At 40.1% G+C, this 18,442-nt stretch overlaps 1 protein-coding gene across 2 annotated transcripts; it reads right to left on the reverse strand.

The window, feature by feature from the left end:
• Positions 1–1,602: 1,602 nt before the first annotated feature.
• C20H6orf62 (chromosome 20 C6orf62 homolog) lies at positions 1,603–16,667 on the reverse strand. 2 transcript variants are annotated; one of them, XM_001495581.5, is made up of 5 exons: positions 13,962–16,667; positions 11,855–12,031; positions 10,540–10,662; positions 6,288–6,422; positions 1,603–3,001 (listed from the first exon to the last, which is right to left on the reverse strand). In XM_001495581.5, the coding sequence occupies exons 1-5, from the start codon at positions 14,088–14,090 to the stop codon at positions 2,876–2,878; spliced, it is 690 nt and encodes a 229-aa protein (XP_001495631.1). In that variant the 5' UTR covers positions 14,091–16,667; the 3' UTR covers positions 1,603–2,875. The 2 variants fall into 2 exon arrangements, with proteins under 2 accessions (XP_001495631.1, XP_005603661.1); XM_005603604.4 differs by having other exon boundaries at positions 15,295–16,378.
• Positions 16,668–18,442: the final 1,775 nt, after the last annotated feature.

Here is an 18,442-nt window from a genome sequence, read left to right on the forward strand (position 1 = left end):
AGTAGCAGTGAGCACACAGGGGACCCAGACCTTGATTTCTAATATTTCCCACTAAAAGGAACCTGGGATCCCTGGAGAAATAGCTGATTCCAGGGCTAGAATAGGGAAGTTATAAGATGAACGTATCTGGTGCTTGGAAGTAAGGAAGTGCTCAAGAAAATGACAGAGGAATGCAAATTATGCAGCGCTGGGAAAAAAAGGACTTGTTGGGTCTGTACTGTTCAGGTAGATACTAAATGGCAAAGACAGGAGGGCTCTCCCTTACAATAGAGTGCTAGTAAATGTGGAGGGAAGGGTAGATATGGAAAATTCCCATTTTGCAACCATCATAGCAAAGACTGGTTATGGCAAAAATCAACAATGGTGCTCCTGATAAAGAGTAGGATATCTGCGTATTGTTTCCCACAGATTGCTTCTTAGTTGCAAGGGGAGAAATAATAACCATACAATGCAGAAACAGGACACTTTGACCAATCAAAATATCAACAAAGCAAGCTGACTGCATGCTTCTGGATAAACTTGAGAAGGGCGTAAAGTCACTCACCCTGGGTGCTGGCCAGAATATGTAATCCAAATCTAACCAGGAGGAAACAGCGCTCAAATGCAAAATGAGGACGTTTTATATTTTAAAAATTTGGCCTGAAACTCATTAATCAAGGCTGAGGAACCATTCCAGATTAAACAAGACTAGAGCCATGACAACTAAATGCAATGATCCTGTACTTACTGTAGGAGGATTAAAAAAACACTACCAAGGATATTAGGAAAATTAAAACTGGAATATGGATGGTAGATTAAAGTGTTATCAGTGTTACATTTCCTGAGTTTGAGAACTTTACTATGGTTATATAAGAATATCCTTGTACTTGGGACATATGCCGAAGTACTAAGGGGTAAGGAATCAAGATGTATGCAGCAAACGCAAATAGTTCAGGAAATATGTATAAATATGCGCAGAAAGACAACAAAAACAAATGTGGCAAAATGCTAAAGACTAAATGAGGGTAAAGGTTATACAAGAGTTTTGTTACTATTTTTAAAAACTTTTCTGAATTTAAATTACTCTAAAATAAAAACTAAAATCAAACCAATGGCTGCTGAAATGCCCAAGTGGTTGAATACAACAGTGTAATTCAAAACAGTAAAACAGCTAAGAGCTTGGACTCTCTAGAGCCGGAGAGGCTGGTTTAAATCCTCCCCTACTCAGGATGTGAGCTTGGCTAAGTTACTACACTCCTGCATTGGTTTCCACTCAGGGTTCTTAGATAAATTAAGACAAAGGCTTAGAACAGTACCTGGCCATGGTAAACATCCCAAGTGTCATTTCAAATGAAGTCTAACTTTCAACTGATCAGAGAATGTGAAAGCATTTTGAAATTAAGAATATCTTCTTTCTTTTCCATGAAGCAAGGCATAAGGCCAGGATGGTAACTATTAAAAAATAACAAAATGTCCTTGATTCCTATTCATGTGGAAATTACAAATCCAACTGCCAACTTTTTTCTTCTGAATTCACTGTTTAACCATGGAATATAAAATAACCCCCTCAGGTCATCAGAAACACCTATGCAGTGACTTGGAAAAAAAAGTTACCACTTCAAGTTTTGTGTATTCACCTGAATAGTCAGGGAACTTTCACCTATTTTATTTAGGTTATCATTTTTTCAAATTCCAACCAGAAGCTAAATACAATTGGAAACCGGTAAGCACTAAGTTTTACTCCAAAGGAGTAGGATCATTCAGATTTATCCCAATAAAAGTATGCAACCCTTAAGCCAAGCTTTTCTTCATTTAAAAGAAAAAGAAGAAAAAAAACTATACAGTAGTCTTTCCTTATGTTCATTGCACAAAATGAGTTCTGCTTTTAGAACTTTGACACTCAATGGTTTTCTTTTTTTTTCAATTTAAGATCTCAAATTTAATAACTTTTTCTACTCCAAAAAAAAACCTGTTAAGTTTTTCTTTAGGATGGTGTAGACACCAGTAATTCTGCAGAATTCACTGGAATTTTTTTTCTTTGTAATAAAAATCTCTTTAAAACCAAAAACCAAAACAAAACAAAAACCAAAAAGGAAAGTCCTCTACCTATCATGGTTTCTGCAGCTATGAATGTACTTCTCAGTTTGATAGCTGCTTTAGCTACTTCAGACTCCAGATCTGCTTTAACGTGTAAAACTATATCCACACTCAGCAGAATACTCTTTTATAACAGCAACTTGGGGAAAGAGATCTGGAAATAAAATACATATATTTATGAGTACCAGGAAACAAACATGGCCCAGTAAAATATGAGGCAAGATGCCTACAATGAGATGCTTTTTTCATTTAAGATTTCTTTCCCATGGTTGTATTTTCTTTCTTTTTTAACAACCACTTGTGGTCATTAGAATGAATCTGATAGTGCTCTGGAACAACGGTGATTACAGCAAAGCTATTAAGTTCTTTAAAATGTTATTTATACCTGTTACATTCACTTCTCACCCTCTAAATACTGATGACAGATGTCAGAGAGGCAAAAACCAGCACAAATGGAAAGACCATCAAAAATGAGTATCACCTTGTGCTTTCAGATACATTTAAGCATTTCAGTGTACAATAGTCCTTTCATTTCACATTTTAGTAAGATGCTGATGCAGTGCAGCAAATATGCAAAGCATCTTCTTTCACACAGTCCGTGCAGAAGACATCTAATTTTTTTAAAGTTCTGAGATACAAATGATTAAAAAGAAAAAAAATCCAGGATGAACAAGTTTCAAAATGCATAGTGTTCTGTGCATGAGTCCATTTTCTTTAAACTCTGAAAGAATAAAGTAAGAAAACAAGAAAAAAATTGCTGCTGCACTCTCTGATCTTCTCCATTTTGCTGGTCAGTATTCTATTCTGGCATGTAAGGATGGAGGTGATCCTCTATGGTGCCAACTGCCCAGTGGGTAAGCTGTTCCTGTGGCAGGTAGAGGCAGATGCTGCATAACTTGAAGATTGTAGCTTTGTTTTTTGGAGTCTGGAAGGGGAAAAATTTTAATATTCTTAATGAGACTTTAACATAACTGACCAATTGTTAGATGAAGTCAATCTCCCACAATTTTTAAGCACGAATGGACACAGTAACAAAGCATACAGAGTAAGCGAATAAATTAATGGTCCCTGCCCATTGGGGCCTTAGTCTAGTTAAGACAGAATCTTGCCATGCAAAAAGCAGAATAAACACAATTATAAACTAAATAGATGTTTAGAGAATTTATGCAGAATAGAAAAAAGAAGTCAACCACAGAACACTTGCTAAAAGAAATTAGGGATAAAGGCATTTCATGGAGACATATTTGAAAAGAAGTTTGAAGTCCTGTTTGTATATATAAAAACAGCAGATGTGATGAGACTAGAAGCTAGGGAGAAAATTAGAATTAAAAAAAATTTAAGAATATCCTGGGGTAAAAGACTAGAAGAAAGCCAAAGTATTACCAGATAAATCAAACTCTAAGTATTATTTTTAAAAAGTAGTTACTAGGTTTTTTCTTTTTTTTCCCTCTCCCCAAAGCCCCCAGTACATAGTTTTATGTTCTAGTTGTTGGTCCTTTTGGTTGTGCTATGTGGTACCCTGCCTCAGCATGGCCTGATGAGTGGTAGCATGTCCTCGCCCAGGATCCGAACTGGTGAAACCCTGGGCTGCTGAAGCGGAGCGCACGAACTTAACCACTCGGCCACTGGGCTGGCCCCAGTAGTTACTATTTTAACATCTAACACACAAACATACTAGGGGCTTTCACAAATAACCACTACTAGTAAATGGGAGATGGAATCTGAACCCAGACCTGCCTTCAAAGTTCATCTTGTTTTCATTATAAGCAATCTAAAAAAAGCAGAAGAAAAGAGAGACTGCCGATGTCTGAAGCAGTCTATATATGTCAATGAACCTATACATATGCACTATTTTTCCATTTTAAATGTTACAACATGTACCTCTATACCACTTGCCCATCCACTATTATCCTTTGGTCTAGCCTTTATCACGTTACCTTATATTATAATAAAGGGCACAAGATCTCTATTAGATGATTTTTGATCAAGTCAATTTGTTGATTTCCTTAGCTATAAAATGGGAGCAGTAAGATCTACACCTCAGAGGATTATTGTGAGGATTAAATGAGCTCATACATGTAAAGTTCTTAGTAGAGTCTGGTACATAATATACTGTATGTGTTGGCCACTGTCATATCAATCCTCCCATGAACTCATAATGGAGGCTGATTCTTCTATATAATACAAATACGGCAACACATCTCTAGCCTATGGAGAACAGAACTTGAGTGGAAGGAGACTAAGAGCACTTAAGACCAAATTCATCTACAACTAGGGTGACCAACCATCCCAGTTTGCCCAGGACTGAGGGCTTCCTCAGACTTGGGACTTTCAGTGCTAAAACCAGGACATTCCAGACAAACTGAGGCACCCTACCCTATAAACCAAATTTAGCTTATGAGCTTTTAATTTTCTTTTCATTAAAAGGATTCAAGCTGTTTGCTCATTAGGCATAGAAAACATCTGACCTTGATATATATCACAATATGATTTACTATTTATTTAGCAAAGTAACTCAAGTCACTAGTCATTTCTATATAGAATCAATGATCTCGTATATATTGACACGAAAATGAAATCTCTACACTGGTATACCAGTCATTATTAACACTTCTATGACTAAAAACCTCTTTGTGCTGTGGATTCCATAAGTCAGTATCCTGCTATACAGTATTTTTCTAACAAGTAACTCAAATAAAAGTACACTGTTAGAAGCAGTTAAAAAGAAAAAGTAGAGGCAGGCCCTGTGGCCGAGTGGTTAAGTTTGTACACTCTGCTTCGGCAGCCCAGGGTTTCATGGGTTCAGATCCTGGGCAGAGACAGGGCACCGCTTATCAGGCCATGCTGGGGCGGTGTCCCTCATAGCACAACCAGAAGGATCTACAACTAGAATATACAACTATGTACTGGGGGGCTGTGGGGAGAAGAAAAAAAAAAAGATTGGCAACAGATGTTAGCTCAGGTGCCAATCTTTAAAAAGAAATTCTTTTAGAAAGGAAAAATAAGTCAACCTAAAAATGTCCACCACAGGAGAGCTAAGGTAAAGAAACCAAAAACAAACAAACCAACCCCCAAAACCCCAGCTAAGCTATATGGTTTTTCAATTAGTTTTATCAAATACCTCCAGTGAAATTAACTTTCTTCTGTAATTCTCATAGTTCTTTTAAATTGTACCTATACATAATTTAACTTTCTATAAGATAGAAAGTAAATATTTAATCTTCCCAAGTAGTCAGCTCCTTGAAAGTAGCTGTATGATTCACCTTTGTACTTTTTAGTACCTTGCACTGACTCTCTTAAATAAACATATGATCTATAATTCAATTAATGTAATATTTCTTTTAAGTCGTTACTTAAACCATCTTCTCAATGAGGCCTCCTCTGGTAACACTAAGAATTCACACCCAACAGTTTATATATCCCCCCTTTTCTCTTAGCACTTATTATTATCTAACTATATATTTTACTATCTACTGCTGGGTCGCCCACAATGAAATATAAATCCATGAGGAGAGGAATTTTTGTCTATCTTGTTCACTGTTGTACAATGCCTGGCACTTAGTAGGCACTCATGTGTTGAATGAACAGTAAATAAGTGAAAATGATCCTATTTTTAAAGGTTAATGACAGGATTATAAATCCAAAGTGATGATATCATATTTAGGTTTATGAGAATAAATAGCATTTTATATACTAAAAATTAAAGTGGAATACCTGGATTGCCAATTAAAGTGGAAGTGCTTATTTAAAACACATGTGGCTCATCCCTTTAGATTTTTTCAAAGGTCAGTGCTTCTCAAACTATAATGTGTTACCAAGCACCCGAGGACTCTGTTCCAAATTCAGGTTCTGACTGAGTTGGACTGGAGGAGGGCCTGAGCGTCTACAGATCTAAGAAGTTCTCAGGTGATGGTGATCTGCCAACCATACTTTAGGTAGAGAAGCTCCAGTGTTTCTCAAACTCTAATGTACACTGGAACCGTGACTTTTAAAAGCTCCCCAGGTAGTTCTATTTTAACATGCAGAAAAGTGTGGGAACCACTCCTCTAGGATGAGGCCCAGGATACCTGTTTCTTGTTTTTTAAATAACTTCAAAAAGAATGCAGGGTTGAAGGGGCAAAAGAGAATTAAGTAACTTATATGGAAAAAGCTTACTAACCAACAAGCTTTTTAAATGAGCCCTTAGTGATCTAAAAAAAAAAAAAGTTTACCTGCAAGTGCTGTCTGTCAATGAAGAGAAACACTGACTGGTTAGGATTGTTGACAACAATTCCAGTCTTGTCCTTGCGGCTCAGTACATGCAGAAACTGTTTTTCATAGTCACCGTGATGAAACTCAAATTTGGCCTAATTAAGAAATAAAAACATTTACATGTAACTACAAACAAGTTACACTTCCTGAAATATCTACTGCACCCATATGCATATAGCTGTGCTGTCCAATATAGTAGCCCAGAGTGGCTAGGTAAATTTAATTAAACGCAATTTAAAATTCAGCTCTTCAGTAACACATTTCAAATGCTCAATAGTCACATGTGGCTAGTGGCCACCACTGTGAACAGTCTCTTAAGATGTAGAACATTTCCTTCATCACAAAAAGTTCTATTGGATAGCACTCCATTATATAATTTGACCTTCAAGAAAAACTGCACCGAAGTGACTAGATCCTAATACTCATGATTTTAAGCCAAATTTCACAAAATAAGATTTTCAGACCTACTCAGCTCAAGACTCCCACCTTAGTACTTTAATTAAGCCCAACAGCACCCTCCCTCCTCCCTTCTATTATAACAAAGAAACACTATGGATGGCTCTTAGAAAGAAATCTATTCCAATCCAAGCCACACATCTCACTACTTGTGTGACCTATGCAAGCAAATTCTTCAGCTTCTCTAAATTGCAGCTTCCTCAACTATAAAATAGATGGGGTATAACCCATTGGGTCAGTTAAGAGGATTAAATGAAATGTAAAGCCCACATACCTCAAATACAGCTCCAGTTTTCACAGAGATGGGCTTTTAAGGATATACAAATCCCTCAAAATTTTTAAAAATGTTTTTTATGTGCATTTTTTCAGATTAAAAAAAAGTTATGAAGGACTGTTATCAATTAAGTTAAAATAGTCTTTTAATCTTTTAACATGAAGAAGATCAACTCCATCCTCCCGCAAAATGTCTGTGAAGAGGCCAAACGCTGGGTGAAAGGACCAGGCTAACACAGAATTCAAGAAACCTAGAAACCTTAATCTGACATTTAGATAATACTGAACTGTAAAATGATTGTCAGTCCATCTGGTTCGGACGATCTTTATTTACTATGTCAAAGATGGCAGGAAATCCTAACACAGGAAAACCATCAGTTCCTGTTATCTAGGATCTTACCACCTGGAAGTTTTTCTTATCAAGTCATAACATAAAATATGACGTGGTATCCCTACATACTGTTATATGTAAAACATGATACTGAATTGTACCTCTGCACAATTCCAATACTTACTGAACTCTTAGCATATAAAAAGCATGTTATTAGATACTGAAAAATACGACTAAGATTATCTCAACCTTACAGGGCTCACACGGTGCTTAAGAGGACAAGCACATGCAGATATAAAACTTAACTTGCTTTAAATCTTTCCTAGAATAAGATGCGGTTATCTGTAAAACCCTAAGATGGGTTCTTATTGTCAATGTGCTATGGGAGGAAGGAAGAATAAGTAATTAGAGTGAGCAATGTGGGCAGTACTACCAGATGATTTTGGATTAGGCCTTGAAAGATGACCGTAATTTTCCCTGGGGAGAGTAGTAACAGTAAGTAATTTGGAAAATGCCATTCTTGAAAACCAAACCTACACACACAAATGTGTCAAAATCAAGATACTGTTTCAAGTGACAAAGCTTCAAGTATTTCAGTATGGCAAATACCAGGGTGGATGGGAGAAGCCAGAAGAGTATCACAGTTAAGAGATTTGAGTGAGACTTAAAAAAGCCTTCCATATAGTTCTATGGCATTCCTAGTCTACCCTACTGAATAACAGAAGTTTTTGGAAGGAATGATCCACACCAAACAGAAAACTCTAATAAGCAGCATGAAAGCAGCAATGCCCAAAAGTAATGAAATATTTTAATAGTGTGATGAAGAGCAGTAGCATTAGGGATGAAAAGGAAAGACGGAACATATTTTAATAGTACTTTTATTTAAGCCTTCTCATTCAGAATATTCATCTATCGTATGATGTAAATTCGTTGTACATCGTTAACTTATTTCTGCAGTTGAATTTTAAAATTACAAGACATTACACCTATTTCCTACTGCTTATATTCAGTCCATAATTTAAGGTTTTGTAATACAGGGAACTTCCCCCAGTACAGGGTAGTGAGTTAAGAGCACATAAGCTTTACACTCAGTTCAGACTTACATCTTGACTGCCACTTAACTGCATAACCTTGGGCTGGTTATTTACCTAATCTCTAACTGCCTCAGTTTCTTTCTTTGCAGAAGGAGGTTCATATCTACCTAGTTATTCTAAGAACTGAGATTAAGTGTATATAAGGTATTTAGGAGACAGCCTAACATAGTCAACACTCAATAAACAGCCATGATTTCAAAGAAAAGTAACATCTGAGACAAGACTGTTTTAACACAATTATTCCAAATAAGGTCTCAGAGGAAAACACAGGATGCCAGAAATTAAAAAACATACTGTGATAAGTGGACCTAAATTTTTCCAATGGGAACTCCTGAATTAAAAAAACAAAAAGAGGGGCCAGCCTGGTGGCATAGTGGTTAAGTTCCCAGGCTCAGATCCCAGGCGCAGACCTACACACCACTCATCAAGCCATGCTGCGGCAGCATCCCACATACAAAATAGAGGAAGACTGGCATAGCTGTTAGCTCAGGGACAATCTTCCTCAAGGAAAAAGAGGAAGACTGGCAACAGATGTCAGCTCAAGGCCAATCTTCCTCACCAAAAACAAACAAAAACCAAACCTTAATAGTGTTTCTGGAGAGCAGTCACAGCTGAAGTATAAAACCTGCTCTGATGACTATAAACATACCTTTTCCATTCCTGTCTTCCTGCCTTTTATACTCAACTTCTATTCTCCAGCACATTCATGTTAGTCAGATATCATCCATTAAAAGAAGACACAACATATGATATCATGCTTTTACCTGTATTTAGCTTATGCATTATCTTTATAACTTGTTACTGTCAAATGAATCTTAGAAAAAGGAATGATAAGATGTGTAACAACATTACTGCAGACAAAGGAGTATACCAACTTGTCTATCACAACACAAAAGCATAGTAATGGATAAATGGGAAATTTCTTCAATGACAATTTTCATAATCCTAAGCATGAGCTTCAAATAAGCCTTCTAATATTTAGTTTAATACACTTAAAATGCGTCTTTAAATGTCATTATTTGTTTTTCTGATTGTAAAAGTATGCTCATTGTAGAAAATTATGGAAATATATGCATATAAACATATTATAAATAAAATTAGAATCATCAACACCTGGGTAAAAATGCCCTTAAATAAACACTAGAAATTGTCAAGTAAATCAAATGTCAAGTCAGTCAAAAGTTAGTAAGATGTCAAGGAAGGTTAATTAAGAACCACTAAATTTCTCTCCTGTACAGTTTTATATACAAATCAACTTCTAGAAACAGGTTTCTTAGATCAGACTCTTCTGAGAACCAGGATGGTTAGGTATACTACAGTCATGCGTTGCTTAAGGACAAGAATACGTTCTGAGAAATGAATCATTATGCGATTTTTGTCATTGTGAGAACATCACAGAGTGTACTTACACAAACCTACCACACACCTAGCTTATTTGGTACTAACCGTATGGAACCACCATCGTGTACGTGGTCTGCTGTTTACTGAAACATTGTTACATGGGACATGATTATATTTCAGGAGTGTGTGTGGTGCAGGGCAAGTGATCTTCTCAAGTTCATCTATGGACCCCTCTATAAATCAACCAATGTCTACCTTGAAAGATTGTCTCTGGCCATAATTTCAAAGACATACTGGGTAGTTAGAACTGCCTCCTTCTCAAGATCTTCTATAATCCAACGGCTTTCTCTTCTTGCAGTAGAAATATTCAAAAGGACAGGGGTACTCACGAAATAAAACTTACTAGAAAGCACATTCACAACAAAACACACAGATACAGAGATTAGACTGGTAGTTGTGGGAGGATGTGAAAGCAGTAACAGGGCATATGTGTATGGTGACCAATGGTAATTGTCTGGGTGGTGAACATGATGTAATCTACACAATCAAAATATAATGATGCACACCTGAAATTTTATAAACCCACGTTACCTCAATAAAAAAATAAACTTAAAAAAAAAAAGGAAGCATATTTCCAGAGAATTTCTTAAGTTAGACCCTATTCAAGGAGTTTTCACTTATTTAAGCACTCACCACACTTATTTTAGAATAAAATACCTGAACAGGCCTAAAAGGCTCATCAGATTCCTTCCACCTAGAAAACAGGAGACAGACAATTTTTTCAATATCATTCCGAGGCCAAAGAATGAAATCCATCTCCTGAGTACAGCCAATCACATCCTATAAAATGACAAAAAAAAAAAAATTACTTTCAAAGAAACAAAGCCGTAACAAGCAATGTCACAAATTATAGGGTTTGACTAAAGAAACATTTTGCAAGTGCAAATGGTTCACTATATATCATTTTATATCTTCAAAGGTAGTAGTAATAGGACTGTATACAATCTGAATAGCTGATGACCAAAGTCGAACTTTTATCTTGGGCAGTCCATAGTCACTCAGTCCAATGTCCCTCACATCAAGACCTAAATTCATCAGCATACAGTGAAAACTCCAACTAAAGCTCTGATTTTTTTGTCTCCGTTTTTCAAGTTCCTGCACCTATATTTCTACTTTTCAAAATCATAACCTATTTAAGCAAAGGTGTCTTGGAACTGCTAATATGAATCACTACCTTATTACAGCTGAAATGCTATTTTTGCTGTATGCTGACAGAAAACTACTTTTCTCCATTCTTGTTCCTCTTATTATCACAGTCCAGCATATTAATTTTCAAAAGCCAAGAAACCTCTTCTAGACCAGTACGTGGTTATCTCCAGCCTTCCCCCAACCCACTAACTGTGGGGTCTTCTTGTTCAAGTTTGCCCACATTAATTTACAATGAGCTGCAGAAGTTTAGAAGGTTGGCAGCAATAACACCCCCTACTTTAAGTTTCTTATTTTTAAGGGGTATGATGTTAGTTCTCCCCCCAAAAAGGAAAACCCAATACACAGTAATATAAAACATTATTCACAGCAATAATGTACACCATTATCAGCATAACACCACATAAGAAAAGTTATCCATATATTTTATTTGAAGTCAAATTTTTTTTTAAGGACGATTAGCCCTTTTTATGTATTTATTTGAGGAAGATTAGCCCTGAGCTAACTGCTGCCAATCCTCCTCTTTTTGCTGAGGAAGCCTGGCCCTGAGCTAACATCCGTGCCCATCTTCCTCTACTTTATATGTGGGACGCCTACCACAGCATGGCATGCCAAGCTGTGCCACGTGCGGACCCAGGATCCAAACCAGGAAACCCCAGGCGCCGAAACGGAACGTGCACACTTAACCACTGCACCACCGGGCTGGCCCCCCGTGAAGTCAACTTTTGAAGAGATTCATCACCATAACTACTCATCCTCAGGGAGGAAAAACCAGAAGCTTAAATCACAAAAACTTATCAAATCAAGACTTAAAAACAGAACTTACTCTTCTCATAGACTGGTATCGAGGAGCATGGAGCTGTACCACATCCTTCTGTAAAAGCTCTATGGAACTTTCCAAGGAATAGCTGGAATCTCGCACACCTTTCAGGATATTTTCTTCATAATTATTTGTCATGACTGGTATAACCTCAGACACTTCAAAAAGTGCTGATTTTTTCTTCTAAAATAAAAAAACACATATTAACTCACAGCACAGTGTCTTAACATCCAGCTCATGTCACAATGTCATGTATCTTTACCCTCATGCAGCAAAATTCTTAACGGAAGTAATTTTTGTACTGAAAACACAGATTTTCAACTGCTTGATTTTATAGCATTATGGCATCCACAGCAAGCACTTAGTTTAGACAATAACATTTCTCTTTTTTTGAGGAGGAGGAGGATTAACCCTGAGCTAACATCTGCTGCCAATCCTCCTCCTTTGGCTGAGGAAGACTGGCCCTGAGCTAACATCCGTGCCCACCTTCCTCTACTTTATATGTGGGACGCCTGCCACAGCATGGCCTGCCAAGTGGTGCCACGTCCACACCCGGGATCCGAACTGACAAACCTCCGGCCACCGAAGCGGAACGTGCACACTTAACCACTGCGCTACCAGGTTGGCCCCTAGACAATAACATTTCTTAAATGCTGTGAGAAACAAACACTAGACACCCCTAAAGTTTGGGGGGGAAAAAAGTGATTTACTTGATGTAATTTCATTTAACTGGTTCTACATACAGCTAAATTAAAATCTCAGCAGTTTAAAAACAAAGCTGTTCAGACAAATTAACTGTTTCACTCCTTAAAAGGGTCAATTTCCACTGCGCCTTCCAAGAGTTATACAACTACAACTGTCAATGTTTGAAGGAAAAATGTCTACCAAACTGAGTTTCAAATTCAGTTAAGACGAAGTACTCATGAATTTAGGTTATGAAATTCATGAACTACTCAGGCCAATTGCCTGGATACTGTCCATTCACAGAATAAAAACAGGTTTTCAGAGGGGTTAAAGAACTAGATGGTTGAGGCATCTAAGAGATTAAATACAAAGACCTATTCTCACTACTTATATCTTGCATTTGTTTATAGTGAACCTACATTACACTATCTTCAACTAAAATCTTATCTCATCAATTCTTCAGTCAACTTATTAAGAGAAAATAGAGAAGTAAATTCTTGGTACTATCCAAGTGCTACCCAATCTCGGGACAATCACTTCTAAACAAACCACTTTATACTCTAGCAGCAATAAAAGCATTCTTAAATACTAATGACCTCTAAGAGTTAAGAGTGGGGGTAAATCTTGGGAAATTTCTAAATATTAAATAGATACCATACTAAGATTCTATTTCTAAGCTGAAATTAGCTCATGATTTAAGAGCAAAAATCAAAGTATTTCCTTACATTCACAACCTAATCTCACATCAAATAGAGATTATCAAAGACACTGCCCATTATTTTAAGTTGCAAAAAAATACTATTTTTATCTTGTTCTCCCTTCACTATTCACAGTCATTATTTGCGTTTTAACTGTGGAATTAATTCTCATTAAGATCAAAAAAAAAAAAAGAATCTAAACTTCCTCTTCAGGGCATTTTGAATTTTACTAACTTGCACTTCTAAACACAAATTAACCATTACAGTATTTATTGCTCTGCAAAATTCAAGTGTGTTCTGTTTCATTAAACGTACCTTGAGAAAAGATACCTACAGGATGGAGTTGAAGAAACAGACTGCTTTGAGCACACAAACATTTTGATTCTAACTTACCACTTTCCGACATTCTATTTACACTTTGACAATCTTTCAATTCAGTTATAAAGTTCTCTCTATATAAATGAAACTTATTGTAAAACATAATGAAAGTTTCACAATGTTGCCCACCCCATGTTAACCGATTGTGGACCCTACTAAGCTTTACAATAAATATTTCCAAACCAATGATTACTCAAGCCTTCCATTCAGTTATTACCCATAAGGATGAAAGTTAAAGCATACAATGTATATTTATGTCAACCACTCTTTAATACTCAGTTATTTAAGAGTAACAAATAATAGACACTTACAAAAATCACTTGTGCTAATTCACATTAAGAACTTTAAATTACCTTCTCCTTGAATACAAAGGCAATATACATCTTGAAGTCAAACTGGTCAGCTAGAGATTCTTTTTTCTTTCTAAGCTGAGCACGTAGTCTGTTCAGAGCTTGTTTCTTCCGGGAGTTTGGGTCCCCCATTTTGAAATACAGGTGGTACTAAAGCCTTTGGAAATTGTCACTAAACTATGGGCACTTTTTCTTAAGACTCAAGTACAACAGAAACAAGTCATTTTTTTCCTGCTAATATGATTGAATAGCTAAAATCACGACTGTAACCCAAAAGCTGCACCTTCTGGCAATATTAGCAGACTGTCATATTACAGGGTCAAGAAACAAAAGCTGCTGTCCAGTCATGTCTGGACAATAACGTTTGGGATGGATGGGAAAAAGGACGGGGAGGAAGGAAAGAAAGAGGAGAAAATATTTGAACTAACTTTTTGGAAAACACATTTGGCTTAACTGCCAAAATAAAGGCGGAGGGGTGAAGAGCCTATTATCAGGATTTAGGTGTGCAATAAAACACAGCTGACACCAGTCCGATCCTTAGAATCCATTCGGATTTTTTTTTTCCCTCTTTTTAGAGAAGAGATTATGAAAAGGAACGGGGAGGGGGAAGTGTGATCCTCGCTTTCCAAATAGCAAAAAGGAAAGGAAAAAAAAAAGAAACCACCAAAAAAAACCCCAGAACAGGGTAGGTGAATGAAACTGAAATACCCAATTGGATTTTACCCAGCCAGATCCATGGCTGTAGTACCTAATTAATACTTAGTTATTTCAGATTTCACTATTGCTATGTATTGTCAGTGCTTGTTATTGATTACACTTGGTGGTGAGCAAAGAGAAAAGTGCAAAATCGGTAGAGAAGGAAGGGGAGAGGTACAGGGTTTCCCTGCAATCAACTACAGTGTATACCGGGGGCGGACAGCTGTTGCCCAAAGGAGCCATGAGAAAAAACAGCGGAGTCATTACCAACTTCCCCATTACCCACATTTTCACCCTCAGGCGGCTGCTAACGCTGCTGCCAAGGAGAATCATGATGGCAGGGGGAAAGGGGGTGTACAACACGATATACTAATTCTTCCGGCTCTGTGGTTAGACCTGATTAATGCCCGGGACCCCAACACCCCCAGCCCTGCAATGAGTCCTACATTCCCCAAGGGAGCCTTCCCTATGAATCTGCCCCCGTTCAAGATCGTGGGGAGTGCGCCTTATCTTCTTACGAGCATTGCTGAGGCAAAGGTGGCGGGTTTTTCTCCCAGGTCCCAGGCAGTGCCCGGGGACCACCTGCCTTCCACCCCCCACGTCCCACCCCCACCCTTCGCCTTCAGCGGCAGCGACTCACTCGCACCACGGGAGACACAGGATCACTCAGGTTTTCACTCATTTCATCGTAGAAACAATTCCCGCCCGGGTAGAGGAGGCGGGAGAGGGTAAATGGGAAGGATCAGTGGGGGGGAAAAAAGAAAATAGTCGTGTTAATAGCAATTACTTTTTAAAGTACGCCCACCCCACCCGTCCAAAAAAAATTAAGTTCCCGGATTCGCTCTCGCTCAGGTTGAACAGACCATGTTTCCCGAGTTTGGATGGTTTAGGGTGGGGTCGTTAGTTTCGTTCCCGAGGGGTCAAAGGGGTGGAACTGAGGCAGCTGGGGCGGGGATGGCTGACGGGGAAATCCCCTCCCTGGCCCCGCGGAGACCGGGACTCACGGACCGACTCTCGGGCGGGGTTCAGGCCCTCTAGCCGCAGCCTGCGGGCGGAGCGGTGGCGGCGGCGGAAGAGGAGGCGGCGGCGGGGGCGCTGCTCGCAGCACGGGCAGGAGCCATGTCAAGAGAAAACCACCAGCCAACTGCGCCCCTCCATCCCCGCTGCAGTGCGCACTGTGACCGGACCGCCCGCGCTGCTGCCGCCACTCAGCCCCCACCTGGGACCCATAGTCTGGCTCGGCGCCCCGGGCGGCGGCGGAGGGAAAGACGCGGAGACAGCGGAGGCGACGAGAGAGAGAGAAGAAGAGGAAAAACGAGGAGAAAGAGGAGGGGGAGGATCGGTGCTGGCGGCGGCGGGGGGAGGGGAGGAAGGGGAGGGGAGCCCTGCGCTACGGGGTCTGTCAGCGAAGTAAACCCCCCAAAATAAAGTTATTTCAGTTCAAGCATCTGCTCTTGAGTCTTTCTTCCCCCCACGGTCGGGTTCCGGTTCTCCGGAAAGAAGGTCGAGGAGACCCGCAGGGGGGAAAAGCCGAAGCGGAGGGTGAGCGTCCGCGGTGGCACAGCCTCGTTCGCCCCCACCGGTAGCTGCGGAAGCGGCGGCGGCCTCGGGCGCCTCCCGGGTCCGGGGCAGAGTCGCGTTTGAGAAGAGAGGCGAGAACAAACAACTTAAAATGGCAGCGACGGCCGCTGCGTCACCCGCCCCTCGCCGGCACCGCCCCAAACTCTCTGCGGCTGCGCACCCCGTCGGCCTCTACCATCTGCACAGAAATCAGGGGGGGAGAAGAGACTGGAGCCAGGGAGGTTTTCAGGGTTATCAAGGTGAGAAGAGAGACGAGCAGGAGGAGAGGGTGTGACCGAGATTTTAAAAGGATGAGCCTTTCAAGTTAAACTTTTTACTGGGTATTTCCCCCTCAAATGGGAGTCTCAGAAAAGAGACTCCCCTCTTGTCCAGTATGGACTTTCCATGGGGCGTGGAAAGAGGCACCCATACTCCCTCCGCCCCCCTGCGTCCGGAGGCCCCAATCTCCTGAGTTGGCTCCTTGCCCCTCCCCCCACGGGCGTCATAAAGCCACGCCCTTATGCCCTCGCGGACAAAGCACCCGGATGGACTCGCTTTTCCCGGGTCTCTTCGGCTAATCGGACCCGGCTGGGCTCTTGAGCCGGCGTGCGGAGCCTGGGCTGAGAGTAGGCGAAGGTGGGGGCGGAGAGAAGGAGGAAAAGGAAAGTGCGTGTTGGGAGGTTGGGGGCAGATTCTCACTTCACTGCATTGTGGTTTTGTTTCTACCCCGCGGGTTGGTAATCCTGGGGTGCGCCTCACGGCATCTTGCAACGGCAGGCCGAGAGTTCGCGTCCAACACCTGGCGTTTAAACAGCGGGCAGGAGAAAGTTGGTCGCGCGTGGTCTCTGGCCCGCACCTGGCCACGTGCGCAGGGAGGGAGGGCGGGCCTCAAGGTCTGAAGAAGATCACACGCCGGTCGAGCGTTGCTGCTGTGACTTAGGAGAGAAACAGCCGAAGCCGCCGCGTGGATTTTCCCCCGCTGCTTGCAGAACACAATTTCTTTAGGGATCCCCTGACCTCAGACCACGCAGTCCTGTCCCTGCCTGGTTCTCTTGTGTTCCTCAAAATAGGGAGAGCGTACTGTGGGGCCTTTGCCACGGAATCACTCTTCCTTGGCACCAAAGAGCTTTGAGTCCCGTTTTCCAGAACTCTAATGTGCTGATAAAAAGCGTGGTTAGATAAGTGAGTAATCAGCCAAAGGTCAATACTCGACAAAAGCAAAGACTATATGCTCTTTATGAGTCTCTCTGTGATGAAATTTTAGAAGTCTGTTGGGTCCCCAAATTACTGCTCCTCACTTAGTGAAATCAAAATAGGTTACCCCTAATAGCTTTTTGTGTGTGTATGAGGAAGATTGGCCCTGAGCCACCATCTGTGCCAATCTTGCTCTATTTTGTGTGTGGCACGCTGCCATAGGGTGGCTTGGTGAGTAGCTGTGTAGGTCCACACCAGGGATGTGACTTGTGAACCCTGGCCGCCAGAGCGGAGCGCCAGAGCTTAACCACTATGCAACCAGGCCAGCCTCTGTAATAACATTCTTTTTTCACCTGTGAGCCAAAAGAATAATTGGGACCCACTCTTCAACATAAATTGTCCAGAGGTAAAGGATGAGATTCCTGTGGTTGCGAAATTATTGCTAACCTTGAAAGATAAAGCTAACGTTTTACCGGTGCTTCCCTGATTGATTTTCACAGTCTCGTAATGATAATTGTGTAGAAAACTCACAAAGGTAAAATTGAAGATTTCAGGCGTTTGTGAAATTGGTTTTAAAAAAAGACAAAAAAATAGCACTGGTTCACATCTCTTTGATCTGGCCTTAATTTGTATCCGTGGTCATCTCCATAGAAGAACTTTTTAAAGTAGCTTTATGGGAAATATAAGTCACAAAACATAAAATTTACCTATTTAAAGTGTACAATTTAATGGTTTTTAGTATATTCACAGAGTTGTGCAACCATCAGCACAATTTGAGAACATTTTCATCACCCAAAGAAGAAACTTTGTACCCATTAGCAGTCTCTCCCGTTCTTCCTCTTCCCCAGCCCTAGGCAATCACTAATCTATTCTGTCTTTATAGACTTGCCTTTTCTGGACATTTCACGTAAATGGAATCATATAGTACTGGTCTTTGTGACTGGCTGCATGTTGTAGCATGTTTCAGTACTTAGTTCTTTTTTATTGCTGAATAGTGTTGCATTGTATGGATATTCCGTATTTTGTTTTTGTGC

This window comes from Equus caballus, chromosome 20 (genome assembly GCF_041296265.1).
Source record: "Equus caballus isolate H_3958 breed thoroughbred chromosome 20, TB-T2T, whole genome shotgun sequence".
In the NCBI taxonomy this organism is placed as follows: Eukaryota; Metazoa; Chordata; class Mammalia; order Perissodactyla; family Equidae; genus Equus; species Equus caballus.